At 42.5% G+C, this 17,918-nt stretch overlaps 1 protein-coding gene across 3 annotated transcripts; it reads left to right on the top strand.

The window, feature by feature from the left end:
* The first annotated feature begins 225 nt into the window (after positions 1-225).
* klhl17 (kelch-like family member 17) lies at positions 226-17,682 on the top strand. Of its 3 annotated transcripts, none has more exons than XM_069140748.1 (12): positions 226-434; positions 3,309-3,573; positions 4,364-4,485; positions 4,618-4,839; positions 8,516-8,632; positions 8,845-9,076; positions 9,550-9,694; positions 10,246-10,413; positions 10,623-10,711; positions 10,865-10,938; positions 11,086-11,267; positions 14,781-17,682. In XM_069140748.1, exons 1-12 carry the CDS (start codon positions 252-254, stop codon positions 15,007-15,009), a joined length of 2,028 nt encoding a protein of 675 aa, XP_068996849.1. In that variant the 5' UTR covers positions 226-251; the 3' UTR covers positions 15,010-17,682. The 3 variants fall into 3 exon arrangements, with proteins under 3 accessions (XP_068996849.1, XP_068996850.1, XP_068996851.1); XM_069140749.1 differs by having other exon boundaries at positions 227-434; positions 8,845-9,058; positions 14,781-17,680; XM_069140750.1 differs by lacking the exon at positions 226-434 and adding an exon at positions 1,054-1,200 and having other exon boundaries at positions 14,781-17,681.
* The last annotated feature ends 236 nt before the right edge of the window (positions 17,683-17,918 follow it).

Raw genomic sequence — 17,918 nt, 5'->3', positions numbered from 1 at the left:
TGTTTCATGGGCAATGAGCGGCGCAAGATACCCGTGTTCATAAATTTACTGACTAAAAGGGGAATTATTATTTGGCTCCGACACAGAATATATATATATTGGCTTAGGTGTTGATATTTTAGTGAAACCAAACTAAATTACTTAGAGTAAACGCACAATCAAACAAGAATAATAAAAAGCCGGCCGGGCGTTCACGTCATCCTCGAAATTTTACTGTCAAAGCTGCGCGCACAAGAACAAGCGGTGTTTTGATGCTGCACGTGAGGTTTAAATTAAATGATCCGCCACATTCACGAGACACAGGAAGCAGAGGACCTCGAGAGGAACCGTTCCCCTTTTTTATTTTACCACTTCAATACACAACCACAAAGCTGGGCAAGCTTACAAACAAGAAGAAATCGTTGCTGTCACATCGACACCGACGACGGCCGGTGGTGAGACCTGTCTGCTTTTAGTTTTTTTTTTTTTAATGCTCGGCGTTAAGATTAGCTGGCTAGTCCACAAAGATACAATCAAATGTGACTGACGTTTATTTTATTTCATTAATAGAATGCTAAATGCATGATTTCCACTTATATGCCATCTTTAAATTGGAGAAATCAGGATTTACGCGTTATTGAACACGGAGTTCATCAGTCGGTGGCTGTTTGTTTGATTTTGTTGTCCGGGCTAACCGACGTGGGGTTCTGACCAATCACAGCGCTTTTATGAAAAGCTCCGCCTCTCGTGGGAGCAGAGGCGGATGTATCGAACGCACTTCCGGAGTCAGACCAGACAAAAGGCGGCTGCTTAAGGTCGTATTATGTTACGTGGAAAAATAAATACATTTCACTGTCTCCTATTGTAATTTGCTCAGAAGAAATGTCCTCCAGTTTGGTCTCACGTGTGTCGCTTCCTTCACACGGTGTTATATTTCAACAGCAGAGGCAGCGTCCCCGCTTAAGGTGGAGCAGTTACAGCTCCACCTTAACAAACCGATGTCAGCTTTCATGCAGGTTTTTTTTTTTTTGCATTGACGTCAACTGCATACAGAACAAAACAGAGGCTTTCTTCACATTTCGTATGGTTGAGTCAGAATATGGACAGCTGGACAGACGATGGTACCAATTTTAAACCAGTCTGACTGCGACAGCTGTTGATTTATCTGCCGTCCCTTCGTGGAAGACGCTGTGTCCGAGGACAACCGCAACTCCGCCACCGGTAGAGACATTACACATTCAGTCTGTGCTGCAGCTGATAGATGCTGTAATTCAGAATAGATGGAGTGGGGGTTGGGGTTTCCTCTCATCACACGAGGAGGCTGATGTCTGGATAGACACACATCTTTTCTGTCCTGAAACATTTGCGCGTCCAACAATATTGTGCATGCACTGTTTGTTAAGGAGCCTTTGTGTGGCTGGCATCCAAGGGTTGGAGCCAGAGACAGGATAGAGGAGACAAGACAGGGATGGACAGGACAAGTGCTTTACTCCTGTTAGTTTTTTTTTTTTTTTACTGTAGCAATTGTGATGTCACATCTGTCTCTACCTCCTGTGTATCCATGCCTCAGTCTGCAGCATTGTCTCTTGTAATTCCCCTGTGCATGTGAGCAGATTGTTCCCTCCTGGAGGAACATGGCTGGTGTGTTTTTATGGTCTATTGTGTTTTGGAAAATGAGCTAGTCGCCTGGCAGCTGTGATGACATTTGAGATGGTTCACATTGGGACAGCGGAGAGTTTTTAGTTGAAAGGCACAAGAGTGCCTCAGAGCAGATGCCAGCGTCGTTCAGATGCTTAGATACTCAGTGAACTGTGTTTTTAATATGTGAAACTAAACTTCATCAGGATCAATATAATGTTGTTGTGTTTCAGCCTGGAGAATTGCACTTTTTGGACTTTAAACACGTCAATGTTCTCTTCTGATGAGAATCTGCTGGTTGCATATTTGTTCTAGCCGTGTTATTTTCACACAAACCTCTCTTTATATTTACAAAGACACAAAGAATGAATTTAATACGGAAAAAAAAGCATCACTTGAGGGTGCGATTTTTCTGTCTCGGGATGTTTACGCCCCACTGTGGTAAACACTCGCTCAAATGGCTAGCTACATGAGGTAGTAATTATGTTTATTTCCCAAGTTAAGGATATTAACAACAACACATTTTTATTGTGTTGGCCCTCCACTGGAGGAGTTTGATGTCCCTTGCGCTACAAGACAACTTTCAAAACCAGTCAACCCCTTTCTTTTTTTTACGTTTTCTCTTATAGATTTTCAATTTCCAGACAGGTTAACAGGAAAACAGAAAAGGAGAATAAATAAATAGACCATAATAAAATAAATGTAGATGGTGTGAGTGTGTATTTGTTCAGTGCATGAAATGTCCGAAAGCGTTTGTGTCCGAGTGTGGTGTGTATCCGTTATGTATGGCATACAGTGTTAGGTAAGTTCAGGACTGGAGTTTGTTTCAGGTCATCTACCTTGGAGACCTGATGGACAGAGTCTGGGTGGTGTAGGTTTGTTGGGTCTGCTTCTATATTTAGCTACAGGCCGCACCCACAGCTGGAACATAATTGTTTTGAATTAAGGTCATATTTTTGAGGGTGTGTCCCTCCCTCCCTCCATCCAGTCAACTTCTGCTCATGTATTTTTCTGGACCTGTGGAAGCTGTCACTGCATCAAATTCAGCATATTTCATTAAAATTCCTGTAGTCTGTCTTCAGCTTGTGTTTTTCTAATGTTGTTCCCGACTGGGTTGCTTCATCCAGTCGCTTCTTGGCGCACACAAAATATTTATTAGACTAAAACATAATGTTTATAATGTGTGATGATGGTTATGCAACATTTTAAAGTGTGTTCTCCATTCAAGAGCAGGGTGGGGTGGGGTGGAGTTCACAGCTACTGCTGCAATTAAAGTTGGTAGTCTGGAGAAATCACAGTCAGATAAATCAAGACAGTCTAATGGATGAATAGCCTGCACTGATTTGATTCAAATTGAACTAATAATGTTCATTTTTTAAACTCTAATTGTCGTAGTGAGATCTAATGAGTCTTGACGCTGAACGTCAAATAATCAGGCCAGCCGTCCTATTGCACTTTGTAATTGTACTCAGATTTCTGTCAGGCTGGTAGGGCTTCCTGTCGTAGCTGACAGGATGGATACTATAACTGTAACAATAGGCACAATGATTGCTCAGGACACCTGTCATAACATTTGCCACTCTGCAGATATACTAAGCTCTTAAGACCGATGACAAAACAAGATTTTTTTTACTGTATAATGACATCGGTATTAACTGACATTAAAATGTTTTTTTTTGGTCACGTTTCAGTTGCCCAGAGTGCGGCCCAGGCACGAGCCCACGACCGCCACTTCAGGCACCATGATGGAGGGGGGCATGCAGCTGCTCAACCGCGATGGACACAGCATCTCGCACAACTCAAAGCGCCACTACCACGACTCCTTCGTGTCCATGAACAGGATGCGACAGCGCGCCCTGCTGTGTGACATTGTGCTCCATGTCTCCAACAAAGAAATTAAGGCGCACAAAGTGGTGCTGGCATCCTGCAGCCCCTACTTCCATGCTATGTTTACCAGTAGGTTCAGCCCACTTTTCTGATTTAATGCTAAGCACACTGCCTATGTTTGCTTCCTGTCATGTTTTTATGCTTGAAATCCATGAGGATCAGCATGTGGCATGGTTTAGATATTTTAAACTCTAACATCAAACTGCACATAATTATTGTCTGTCTTTTGAGTCTGATGCCACGACAACGTGTGTGTGTGTGCGTGTGTGTGTGTGTGTGTGTGTGTGCGTGCGTGCGTGCGTGCGTGCGTGCGTACGTGCGCGCGCAGTAAACACCGCTTCATCCTTTCAACATCATCGTTTCCTTCCTTCCCTCTATTACTGTCTGGGGCACAGTTGGTCAGTTGAGGTGTACGAATCTCAGATTTCCTCCTGACACTAGACCTTTATCAGGGTACAATGTGTCTCCAGACAGTCAGTTGTTTGGAGATTCAGCTGCTTCCTCTCATCTGACCCAGTCACTAATTATCCCATTTTAACAGAACAGATCGGTAAATGTGTTTGTGAGTTCTTCTAGTAAAAGATTTGACTGATGATGTGTGGACATCCTGACGTAGTTCTGCAGGAACCAGGGTGGGCGAGAGATTCAGGAATTTCAAAAACCTCGCACACTTCACACAAACTTAATTAAATGGACAGCAACGAATGGGCTGTGCTGACATTCGGCAGCGGCGCTGTATACATTAGAAGATGCCATGTGTCAGCATGACTGAACAGGGATGCAACTTTATCAGCCAGACTTTTACTGGTTATGACTTTTTCAAAAAATGTATCGGCTTTCTTTCTGTGCGGTCGTGCAGATGAGATGTCAGAGAGTCGGCAGACCCACGTGACCCTTCATGACATCGATTCTCAGGCTTTGGAGCAGCTGGTCCAGTACGCGTACACAGCAGAGATCGTGGTCGGGGAAGGCAACGTGCAGGTAGGCTAGAAGTTTTCACATTCGTCACATTTAACACTGTTGTTAAATTAGACATTGTAAGTCGACCTCTATCGAGCACAAAAACACACAAAAGACTCGGTTCATTTCCACCTGTAACTGTTCTCTTCCTAGACGTTGCTCCCGGCAGCGAGCCTGTTGCAGCTCAACGGGGTGCGGGATGCCTGCTGCAAGTTCCTCCTCAGCCAGCTGGACCCCTCCAACTGCCTGGGCATCCGAGGCTTCGCTGACACTCACTCCTGCAGCGACCTGCTTAAGTCAGCACACAAGTATGTCCTGCAGCACTTTGTGGAGGTGTCCAAGACGGAGGAGTTCATGTTGCTGCCACTGAAACAGGTAGGCGACATGCTTTTTCTGTCTCCTGCTGTGTCCTCTAGAGACCGCTGCTTATAGAGAAAGTTGTATTGTTGGTATAATCACAAGGGGAAATAAACAATTATTGGCAAATCTATCTTCGGGAAATAGTGTCCTCTGTCAGTCATACTGGTAATTTGATTACCATTAACTTGGCAGTATTGTTACATTCAGACAGCACATGAAAGCAACTGCCCAGTCGACATTCCCTGGTTTGGCCTCGTCTTGGATGACTTCATGGCAACTGGTCTGAGTCATATTACTTTATTATAAATTCATGACAAATAGTCATTGACTAGTTATTAACAACTTGTTCCTTACTGTTCAATTACAGTTCAATTTATCCACCAGAATGCTGACAATTATGCAAACTGTAAAGCATTTCATTTTCTTCCTGCATATTGTTGATCAACTTTTTCCACTAATATGAACACCGCTGCAAGTGTCCAAACCAGTCATGTTTTGTTTTTACCACAGAGAGGGAGGGACGTGGCCGTGGGCATGACGTTGTGTTTTTAACATTCATTAGAAGACCTCTCTTGTCTCCCTGCTTGTTGCATCAATCACTGTCTCTTAGTGTTTTATCACTCCACCGAGGTCATGGACTACTTTAACTGGCACATCAACAGACGATCACTTAGTGCTCAGCAGTGGCAACACTGTGGTTCCTCCCCTGGAAGTGGTAATTAGGCAAAGCCAATGACATTTTTCACTAATGCTGTGCTGTTTATAGAGCCAACATATGAGCTAACAACACTATTTACTCCTCTGAGATTTCAATAATGTTCTATTATTTTACTGTTACCAATTTCAGACAAAGGTTTTTGGGGGAAATTTAGCTTAGACTTTTACAGGGTCACGGGAGGCCACAGCTTATCCCAGCAAACGATGCTAGTTGCTAGTTTGGCTCCAAAATTGGCAGGATAAAGTGCCTGAGTGCCATTAGATGAGATAAATAGCACTGCTCATTTGAGCTGCTCAGCAGCCAGCTGATCAGACTGTGGTTGACCTGTTTGCATCTTGGTGTGAATGAGTGTGGAGAGCAGGGATTTAAAAAAAAAAAAAAGGCATTATTCTCAAAATGTCTAGAAACTTAAAATGTGTTTTCACAGCAGGAAAGATTAAGCAAAGTAATCCGCTGGAACATTGAAATCGCCATGGTCTCAAATTCCCTCTTAATGTTGTCTTCTGCAAAAATGGGCAACAAAGCCCAAAAAAAATCTCTGAGGCTGCTCCATCCTGATTATTGCCGGGCAACGTGCAAGCAAAACAAGATGTTTGCAGGTTTTCAGACATACAGGGTGTAAAACTCTAAATAATGCTAGCAATGCAGGGTTCATCTCAAAATGTGCTGAAACTTCCAAAAGTGCAAACTGTTCAAGCAGCAACTTCTTGGTTCTTGGTCTTAGTTTAGACCCTGATTATTCTAGTGGAAACACGTGAAGGGGAAGTGAGTTTTTCAAAAGGTTGCTGTTTCTCAGCAGAAAGTTCTGTGTAAACTCCTCTAAAAAAAATACAGAGGTTGAATAAAGGTTAAAGAAACCGTAAAGGGACAGTCAGTGAGCTTAACTTTAACTAAACCCCAAATCAACACACAAGATTAGAGCCCGTAGTGCACGAGTCACGAGTCTGACGTTATGTTTTTAAAACATGCTTTTGATTGCAATTATTCGAATTTATACACACTTGTGCTGATATTTCATCGTACAGTAAATGTGAATATTCCTGAACGATAAAATGCACAATTCACAGATTACGTTTTAATGTTTAAAAAAAATAAATAATAATAAACATTTTTTTAATGGTTTTTTTTTTGTTTTTATCTCTAAGGTTGCATTGTGTTATACATTTCCTTTTTTACATTGGCCTCACAATATCAGACTACATCTAAAAGCCCAGCACTGGTAAGTTGTATTTGTCGTGTGTTGGAGGGTGTTCACTTTAGTGTCTGAATAAAAGAGAAAAATGCCTATTCTCACTTAAAATGGCCTCTTTTTCAACAGACGCTTGTTGAGCCATGCCAGGTGACAACGAATTTAAAGGGCAGTGAAAAGAAGTAACAAACAGCTGCCAGCATCACTTTCCCATTATCCTCTCACTCCTCTAAAGAACAGTTCCCACAGCACTTAAGTGATGGGGCTCCATCAGAGTACAACACCGAGTCTCTGGCCTTCAGAGCCCCGAGACTGGATCTGCATTAAAACAGGGAAATTTAAGCTGCATAAAGGAAGATTAAAAATAGACAATTTTTTCTTCATTTCTGTTCTTCTATCTCTCTCTTTCCTTTGGCTTCCTGCCCCGTTCTGTCTGCAGCTGTTCTGTGCCTGCCATGAATCTGCACCAGATCTGGATTTATGTACTGGCTGCTCTAAAAGCACTCTGAGCTCACAGAGCTGTGAAATATGCTCCATATTTCTTCCCATGTTCTGTGAAGGAAGTGGCACGGCGTGACAGGATTATGACTAGGCCGCTTTGGCGATGTTTCACTAACACATGCATGATATTATGAAGACAACACAGGCTGAATGCATCCTAATTACTTTGAGCAGCGTATCAAGACATCTTGAGCATCTTGACAACTCCGAAACCCTTGTCATTCATACGTCCCTCATACTACACTTTCCATTTCCTCTACACACATACGCACTTTTGTTAATGTGATGCAGTGTGTGCAGGCAGAGGAAAGAGGGACTGCAGGGTGGGGCAACAGCAACAACAGTCTTTCTGTGTGACTGTGGATTAGTGGAAACTGTTCCTGGGAGGCAGTTAACTGCTGCCCTGATCTGGCCGGGCCAGACAGCAGCAGCAGCAGCAGCAGCAGTAGTAGTAGTAGTAGTGGTGGTGGTAGCAGTAGTAGTAGTAGTAGTAGTGGTGGTAGTGGTAGTAATAGCAGCAGTAACAACAGTAGCAGCAGTAGTAGCAGCAGCAGCAGTAGTAGCAACAACAGTAGCAGCAGTAATAGCAGCAGAAACAACAGCAGCAACAACAGTAGCAGCAGTAATGGCAGCAGTAGCAGCAGCAGCAGCAGCTGGCTGCTCAGGTCCCTCTCAGCCCTGCCAGCTTTGGCTTGAGCTGGGAACTGTGCCAGCCATCCACTCAGACTGCAGCATGTGCCACAGATAACACACACACACACACACACACACACACACACACACACACACACACACACACACAAACAGTGGCAACTTAAATACAGCACAGCTACACACACAGATTGTAATATAACACACAAGTCTTTATAGGATGCATGTGCCTTGTAAAAGTTACGTTTAATTTGGACTTGATTGATTCTACAGTATTTAAGTTTCATTTTGAAAGGAAGCAGACAAATCAAGCTCAGCAGAGAGAGAGGAGAGAGAGAGAGAGAGAGAGAGAGAGAGAGAGAGAGGGGAGAGATAGGAGAGAGAGAGGAGGCAACAGTTCAGCAGAAGAAGTGGGGTACAACCTACAGGAACTAACAATGCCTCAATTTACTTCGAGTGTTGACACTTTTGGTCCAGCTTTCACTTTCACATATTTTTTCAGAAGCAAAAGCTTCTCTACGAGAGATTTTTGGTGGTGAAAGTTGAATTAAAGGCGCTGTGATTTCAAATTTTAGAGAGATGCTCTTTAAAATAATGGAATAAAATGACTCTGCCTGTCTGTTTGTGTCCAGGTCCTGGATTTGATATCCAGTGACAATCTCAACGTGCCATCTGAAGAGGAAGTGTACCGGGCTGTGTTGAGTTGGGTGAAACATGATATCGACGGACGCAGGCAACATGTACCTTGGGTATGAGTCTTTTTTGTTGTTGTTGTTGTTGTTGTTGTTGTTGTTGTTGTTGTCTCATTTGAGAAGATTTTTTGAAAACATGTTTTTTTTTTGTTTTTGTTTGTTTGACTCTTTGAAACGCATCAATCCAAATTTCTCCATTCCCCTTCAACTCAACTCACCACCTGCCCTCCCTCTTTCCCTCCCTCCCTCCCTCCCTCCGCCCCCATCAGCTGATGAAGTGCGTGCGGCTGCCCCTGTTGAGGCGAGATTTTCTGATGAGCAACGTGGACACCGAGCTGCTGGTGCGTCATCACTCGGAGTGCAAGGACCTGCTGATCGAGGCTCTCAAGTACCACCTGATGCCTGAGCAGAGGGGAGTCCTGAGCAACAGCCGGACGCGCCCGCGACGCTGTGAGGGCGCCAGCCCCGTGCTCTTCGCCGTTGGTCAGTGTGCCCCTGAAGGTACCCATTAGGGTACACTTAGACCACGTGTCAATCATCGATAGCTCCCGATGTTACTAATTAAGTGTTCAAACTTTAGTATTTTTTTTTAAGTGGGATGGTCAGACAGTATTGGAAACTCCCGCACATCTTTCTAACATCAGCCAGAGGGTGACTGTCGACTATTCGCGGTAACTTTCTAAAACCAGCAACGTGACATTCAAACCCACTTTTACCCACGTTGTGATTGGCCAGCTGTGATATTGCATCTCGCTCCTCTCCACAGCAGCCGGCTTTTCACTCCGCCTTCCAGCGAGGCCGATCAGACTGACCATAAACGCGTTTGATTTTCGATATGTATCAAACCCTGAAAATTGTGAAAAGTACTGGAATAGTTGACTAAAATCAATATGACTCTTACAACATTTGCATTTCTGCCGGACATTAAAGTCTTTTCCCCCTCCATACGGTATGTTTGTTTCTTTGTGTCTCAGGTGGTGGCAGCCTGTTTGCCATCCACGGAGACTGCGAGGCGTATGACACCAGGACGGATCGCTGGCACATGGTGGCATCCATGTCCACTCGGCGGGCACGGGTGGGCGTGGCGGCCATCGGGAACAGACTGTATGCTGTTGGAGGGTGAGTGATGATAACCGTAGTGTTGAGCTCAGACCCAAAACAAGCTAACTTTAGTTTGTTTTAGCGAAATAATCTTTTACTCAAACATTACATTGTGTGATAAGTGTGTATATATATATTTGTCATTACTTACAGTCAGTTTCACTTCATTAAGTTGGCATTACTGAAACTACAAAGCTCTCATTTCTGGCTATTAAATATATGGCTACAAGCTGGTTAGCTTAGTTTACAGGATATAACTTGTACATTTGTAAGCTTTAGAAGTGCTGCTGGTTTGGTTTTGTTAATTCGAGATAGAGCGAGGCTAACTGTTCCCCCATTTCCTGTATTATTTTTGGCTAACCCGGGTTATAAGCTTCTGCAGGCAGAATATGTCAATAATGTATACGTTAAAAAACAAACAAACATCCTTGTTCTCCTGATGAAATGTTCACTGCTTTGCTCTATGAAAAATGCCTTTTTAACGTAAACGTTTACCGTGCTCTGCATAGTTATTCAGACTCACGGCAACATGCTGACACCTCGAGTCATTTCTATCCACATCTCCTCAGGTATGATGGCACTTCAGACCTCGCTACCGTGGAGTCCTACGACCCCATCACTAACTCCTGGCAGCCTGAGGTTTCCATGGGAACACGACGGAGTTGTTTGGGTGTAGCTGTCCTGCACGGCCTGCTGTACGCTGCTGGAGGCTATGACGGAGCTTCCTGTCTCAATAGGTACACACAGACTGACATCTTGCTGGTAAATGCTGCACATCTCGATTATTCGAAGCTAAATTATCCTCACTGTTGTATCTTGTCGCATCATTTTTTTTTTTTTTTTTTTTTTTTTGTCGTAATGCTTTTTTCTGCAACATGCATCAGAGGTTTTATCGAAATTGCAGCCTTGCAGTGTAATTACTGTAAATGTCTTTCTCTTCTTTCAGTGCGGAGCGTTACGACCCTCTGACCAGTACATGGACCTCAATTGCTGCCATGAGCACCCGTAGGAGATATGTTCGAGTGGCAACTCTGGGTAGGAAAACATTATACTGTAAACAAGCTGTATTACTCTGTGTTTACATTACACCGTCTACATTTTAACATCTGAAATCGAGAGGGAGTTACCACCTCGATATTTAACTGCTAACATTTACATTGTCTGTGTTTACTCCCTTTTCCCTTCCAGATGGCAGCTTGTACGCAGTGGGAGGTTATGACAGCTCCTCACATCTCGCAACAGTGGAGAAATATGACCCGCAGGTAAACTGCTGTTAAATTTATCATCAGAATAACTCATCTGTTGCCAGGTTTATATCGACTGAATGTTGTAGACCAAATCCATACACTACGGACGGATCTACAGTATAAACATGTGACCAATGCTCGCGCTCTCGATTGACTGAACAGAGCAACACATGGACAGCCATCGCCAACATGCTGAGTCGGCGCAGCAGTGCAGGGGTGGCCGTGCTGGACGGCATGCTGTACGTCGCAGGGGGCAATGACGGCACCAGCTGCCTGAACTCAGTAGAGCGGTTCAACCCCAAGACCAACACCTGGGAAGGAGTTGCCCCCATGAACATACGCAGGTTAGCCAGAATTCATACTAGTGTAACCAGAACAGACAGGTGCAGGTCCAGTGACTTTCAAAGCTGTCTTACTGTCATAAGGAAAGAAGGTAAGTTAACCCTGCGCACAGTAAATGATGTCGGAACACGAGATGATCACAACTCACTTTTGACATGAATTGAACAGATCTGAGCTCTGCAGAGATGAATGCTTAATCTGGAAGACCCACTTGTTGAGATAAGAGTCACCAGAACGAGTGCAAAAGCAACCTGTAGCCAAATGCATTTCTACTTTTAAAATAACAAAGGCAGAGATTAACAATATTCAAATAGTCGAGAATATGTGGTTACGCTGCTACAATAACAATTTTATAATTTCTATCAGTAAACAGATCTCTACTACAATCTGTATAGGGGTTTTCACAGAGTCTACTGGCCATATTTTAAAGAGAACTGGTTCTTTTACAGCAAATGTTTCGACTTTTGTGGGTTTGTTTTTACATGACACTATACACTTAAGAGATAGGAAGAGCAAAGATAGGTGAGGAGATGATAAACGACCTGGGATGGATCCAAAAAATGTAATTGAATGAGACACCTCAGCCAACTGAGGCTTCAGGGTGACCCACTTCTAACCTTCAATTAGCAGCGGTTCAATTCAAATGACATACTGAGGTGGCTTTTTTAAACACGGTCCAGCTCTCACAAACATGACACCTTGCAGAGGAAATGAGCTTGGTTGGTCTTTATCTTCCACTTTAGTTTTTCTGAAGTTAAGTCAGCTTGTTTGAAAAGCAAAAAAAAAAAAAATCCTGTAGCGTCATCTCTATGGAGCTTGTCAAAAGGCTAGCCATGCTGCGCTTATTTTTCTCTGTGGAAATTCTTTACTCTTCAAGACGAGTGATTTGGGGCATTTGGGTGTCTTCTTAACGGCCTAAACCTTCTTAAGGCATAAACATCAAATGACCTATTTTCCAGAAGAGTGAATGTTTACTTAGAGGATGAAAGCTGAAACTTGTATTGCAAGCGTTTTATCAAAGCAGTCGCGCATGCACACACTCGCAGCATTGTGCTGTTACAAAATCTGCATCACGGAGGGAAGATTTAGAGATGAAGCGGTCTTCGAGTTTGTTATAACATCAGCAAGATCCACTTGTTCCCATGGTTCAGAGACATGCACGCACACACACACACACACACACACACACACACATATATATGTATATGTATATATATGTGTGTGTGTGTGTGTGTGTGTGTGTATATATATATATATGTGTGTATATATATGTGTATATGTATGTATGTATGTATACATATATACAGTGGGTACGGAAAGTATTCAGACCCCTTTACATTTTTCACTCTTTGTTTCATTGCAGCCATTTGCTAAAATCAAAAAAGTTCATTTTATTTCTCATTAATGTACACTCAGCACCCCATCTTGACAGAAAAAAACAGAAATGTAGAAATTTGTGCAAATTTATTAAAAAAGAAAAACTGAAATATCACATGGTCATAAGTATTCAGACCCTTTGCTCAGTATTGAGTAGAAGCACCCTTTTGAGCTAGTACAGCCATGAGTCTTCTTGGGAATGATGCAACAAGCTTTTCACACCTGGATTTGGGGATCCTCTGCCATTCTTCCTTGCAGATCCTCTCCAGTTCCGTCAGGTTGGATGGTGAACGTTGGTGGACAGCCATTTTCAGGTCTCTCCAGAGATGCTCAATTGGGTTTAGGTCAGGGCTCTGGCTGGGCCAGTCAAGAATGGTCACAGAGTTGTTCCGAAGCCACTCCTTTGTTATTTTAGCTGTGTGCTTAGGGTCATTGTCTTGTTGGAAGGTGAACCTTCGGCCCAGTCTGAGATCCAGAGCACTCTGGAAGAGGTTTTCTTCCAGGATATCTCTGTACTTGGCCGCATTCATCTTTCCTTCAATTGCAACCAGTCGTCCTGTCCCTGCAGCTGAAAAACACCCCCATAGCATGATGCTGCCACCACCATGTTTCACTGTTGGGATTGTATTGGGCAGGTAATGAGCAGTGCCTGGTTTTCTCCACACATACCGCTTAGAATTAACGCCAAAAAGTTCAATCTTGGTCTCATCAGACCAGAGAATCTTATTTCTCATAGTCTGGGAGTCCTTCATGTGTTTTTTTGGCAAACTCTATGCGGGCTTTCATATGTCTTGCACTGAGGAGAGGCTTCCGTCGGGCCACTCTGCCATAAAGCCCCGACTGGTGGAGGGCTGCAGTGATAGTTGACTTTGTGGAACTTTCTCCTATCTCCCTACTGCATCTCTGGAGCTCAGCCACAGTGATCTTTGGGTTCTTCTTCACCTCTCTCACCAAGGCTCTTCTCCCACGATTGCTCAGTTTGGCTGGACGGCCGGGTCTAGGAAGAGTTCTGGTCGTCCCAAACTTCTTCCATTTAAGGATTATGGAGGCCACTGTGCTCTTAGGAACCTTGAGTGCTGCAGAAATGATTTTGTAACCTTGGCCAGATCTGTGCCTTGCCACAATTCTGTCTCTGAGCTCCTTGGACAGTTCCTTCGACCTCATGATTCTCATTTGCTCTGACATGCACTGTGAGCTGTAAGGTCTTATATAGACAGGTGTGTGCCTTTCCTAATCAAGTCTAATCAGTTTAATTAAACACAGCTGGACTCCAATGAAGGAGTAGAACCATCTCAAGGAGGATCAGAAGAAATGGACAGCATGTGAGTTAAATATGAGTGTCACAGCAAAGGGTCTGAATACTTATGACCATGTGATATTTCAGTTTTTCTTTTTTAATAAATTTGCACAAATTTCTACATTTCTGTTTTTTTCTGTCAAGATGGGGTGCTGAGTGTACATTAATGAGAAATAAAATGAACTTTTTTGATTTTAGCAAATGGCTGCAATGAAACAAAGAGTGAAAAATTTAAAGGGGTCGGAATACTTTCCGTACCCACTGTATTGTAGGAGCAGGAAAACGTGACAGCAGTTGACTGTGCAGCTCCATAAATAACCCATGACATTAATCAGCTGTGTGGCTTTGAGCACTTTTCTTATCCAGTTGCTGAGAGGCTCCATTTACAGACCAAAACATCACACTGCACAGACCACTAATCTATCACTCCTATGAAGCCACTTCATATACATGTGCCCATTTCAAAGTATTGTAGAATAACTTTCTCATAATAATAATCTCATTATATCATGATCATGATTGGAACCTTTGGAAATTGAAATTGAGTATTTTTTTGTAATCACAATATGGCAGTGTTTATTCTGTCAATAAGCCACTTCACTTCTCAAAATGTCTTTTGTCATCTTTCAGTTTTTGGACACAATCATTGATAATGTTTATGTTGTAGATCACACTGGATCCATTGTAAATGAACAGGTGCCGGTTAAATAAATTGCATCGATAATTTTTCCTTCCAGATAAGAAAACGAGAAATCAATCCTTATATGGCGTATTAAAAATATGGCGGTACAAATAATACATGCAAAACTTAGTTACTGAATTTGATATCCCCCCCTCCCAGGAGCACTCACGACCTGGTGGCTATGGATGGCTGGTTATATGCCGTGGGAGGTAACGATGGCAGCTCCAGCCTTAACTCCATTGAAAAGTACAACCCACGCAGCAACAAATGGGTCGCTGCCTCCTGCATGTTCACACGGCGCAGCAGTGTGGGCGTGGCAGTGCTGGAGCTTCTCAACTTCCCGCCGCCCTCCTCACCCACCCTCTCGGTGTCCTCCACCAGCCTTTGACACGGGGTCACCGTTTGGCTGACCTCAGCCTCTGCTGCTACAGCCCAGACTGGCTCTGGGAAGAGACGCAACTGCTCCGTTTGAGACGGCAAGTAGGACGAGTGATGGGAGGGGACAGGTAGACGTATGGAGGGGTGGAGAAGAGAAGGGCGAACGGTGGGAACGAGGCTCCTGGCCCGGTACACTTCAGAATTTGTCAGTCTTGGCGAACATTTTTCAATTATAGTTTAAAAAAAAATAATAATAAAAAAAAAAATACAACATTAGTAATGATTTCAAATCAAGATAAATCTTGAAAAATCAAGAGATTTCAAATTCAAAGTGCAGTTGTAGCTTCAGATAGCTTTTGTAAAAATAAGCTGTTGCAGTAATGCTGTTGGGTGACATGAAATTGAGGTTATATATTTTTCGGTAAATAATTTGACTAATTATCCTTTTTAAGAATTATTTTGTAATTTACTGTAACAATCTGCATCTTCCTGTTACAAACCATGCTGCCATTACTTCTGGGCTGCACTGTATCGGACCAGGATGCCTGAAACTCTTCTGTACAACTCCACCATACCGATACCAGTTCCCACTCCCGTCAAGAGCTCAACGATATCATGTGAGATGTGTGAACCGTCTCTCCTCAAATCCCACTTCTTTCCCACCACTCCAGTGTTTGACACACTTATCGTGAAACATGGTGGACCCTTAATTCTGTCACGTGTGATGTAAATGTTTTTGGTTTGATGTCGTCGTCCTCTGCAAGGGATTTCTTTGATGAGTTTTTTTGCAATAATGTGTAAAAAAAAAAAAAAAAAAGAGAAAGTGAATGAATTTACTTTTGGAATGTAGCTTTTTACTGGTTGTACCACGCATGTCTACGTATTGGCTCCCAACATGGTTAAAACAATGTCGTAGTGCTGCTGTGTCACACTAGGTGGCAGTAACAGGCAATGTTATAAAACCCTTCTCGCACTGCAAGAGAGCATGGACACCAACAATGTAGAAAAGCTAGGACCCCTGAACTGTACATGAGCTTAGATCCTTTCTTTTTTTTTTCTTTTCTTTTTTTTTATACAAACAGAGAATTATGTTGAACTATATGTATTTATAAAAATGTATAAATTCTAATATATTATGTTTTAAAGATGCAGAGAGAAGGAAACCGATCCAACCTATGCCGATTTAAGAGTGTTTTAAATATATTTATTGAGATGTGTGAAGTGCATATCGTCGATGGGAATGACAAAGAGAATGTCGTAGTGGGAGAGAGGTCGCCGTTGAATATGTGCGCATTTGGAGCTTCTCCTGGTTAAGAGGACTGATTGTTGCATTTTGAGATGCAGCATTTATTTTCTTTTCTTCATGTTTCTTCACTGCCACAAGCATGATCTCACGTGACGCTGTACCTTCTGTCCGCTACATTTGTAAAAACGGCTTTAGCCGCTTGCTGAACTGTTGACCAGCCAATGAAAGACTACATTGTCTTTAAATGTCTATTATCTTTAAAAAGACATGGAGGCGGATCTAATCCTTTTCACACATGACAGCTTAACATTACATTAAAGCAGTAAATACTAGTTTACCTTCAATATGACAACACTTGACACTAATGAGTAATGTTGTTGACACTTGGTGCTTATTACCTCATTGTTGAAATGGATCCAACTAGGAAAAAAAAAACAAAACCTGTTTATTAACCACAAATATTACTGTCTTTTTGACTCAGTACCTGAGTTCAGTTCAGTTCATGTGTCGTGCAGTGATGCCATTCCAAACTTCTGAGAAGTTGCCTTTTCTCCTTATTTTGAAGGATTTTGTTGATCTGGTTCCGTTTATCTAAAACTTCCTTAGGTTTCATTTATGTGTAAGAGCGGACCCAATAGATTTGGAGCTGTGATGGCCTTATAGAAATGTTGTTAACCTGTAAAGTCGATATGAGTCAGGGACAGACTTTGAGACAAAAGCGCTCAAAGCCACACGCGGTTTTGACCTCCAATCTGTGGATCGAAATGTACATAAAAAGGTTGCTCAACTTATCTTAAATCCATTTGTGCAATTTCAATGTGACTGTAGCTTTTTTTTGTTTGTGTTTAATGTGGTGATAATTGTTTATTTATGTTTGTTATTTATGATTGACTTTAAAATGTTGAATTTTGCACTATTGCGAAATGAAGCAATACTATACACTTTAAAAAAAAAAAAAAAGAAGAAATAAATAAAGATGTTTTCAGATGTGATAAGTATCCTGGTGAGTTTGAACCCATCTAGTTGGAACAAAAGGATATATCCCTGTAGCTCTAATTACTAATAACTCTAATACCTCAAATTACCAATAAAAAAATCCATACAAACAAACACGCACACTGAAAGCTGTGTTGCTAACGAAGTTTGTTGCTAGGCTCAACATGCACAGTTCCTTGGTACCTTCCCAACATACTCCTCTTTCACAGTGATCCAAGCAGACAGCTGAACACTCTCACTTTACCCTCCTTGACCTCGGTCACACGGCATTCACACCTGTGGCTGCCTCTGCACACACTGGACCCATGAACTCCTCCTCTCCCCACACACATACAAACACAAGCCAAAAACACACAATGCAAAACACCTACACCAACTTTGATTGAGGAAAAAAAAAAAAAAAAAAAAACTACAACTGCACACAGAGCTGGTTTAACAGCATACTCTGGAGACAACACAAGACACACCTGTGCATGTGTATTAGAGGCTTTGCTATACTTGTATACTTTGCTATACTCGTGTTTATTTGCCAAGAATTCGATGAAGAGATTGACACCAATCTTGTGTTTGTAGGATAAATATGAAGCCAAGGACAGCCGCCAATAACCCGGGTTAGCCAAAAAAAATACAGGAAATGGGGGAACAGTTAGCCTCGCTCTATCTCAAATTAGCAAAAC

This window comes from Embiotoca jacksoni, unplaced genomic scaffold, assembly GCF_022577435.1.
Source record: "Embiotoca jacksoni isolate LCO1_2020_lvr unplaced genomic scaffold, fEmbJac1.0.p SCAF_9, whole genome shotgun sequence".
Taxonomy (NCBI): Eukaryota; Metazoa; Chordata; class Actinopteri; family Embiotocidae; genus Embiotoca; species Embiotoca jacksoni.
The sequence above is the reverse complement of the archived record's forward strand: the minus strand, read 5'-3'. Positions and strand labels throughout refer to the sequence as shown.

Coding starts and splice junctions, on each gene's coding strand:
- klhl17 (XM_069140748.1), top strand. CDS start 252: ATGCTGCACGTGAGGTTTAAATTAAATGATCCGCCACATTCACGAGAC. Junction 435..3,308: donor GACACCGACGACGGCCGGTG/GTGAGACCTGTC, acceptor GTCACGTTTCAG/TTGCCCAGAGTGCGGCCCAG. Junction 10,712..10,864: donor TGTTCGAGTGGCAACTCTGG/GTAGGAAAACAT, acceptor TTTCCCTTCCAG/ATGGCAGCTTGTACGCAGTG.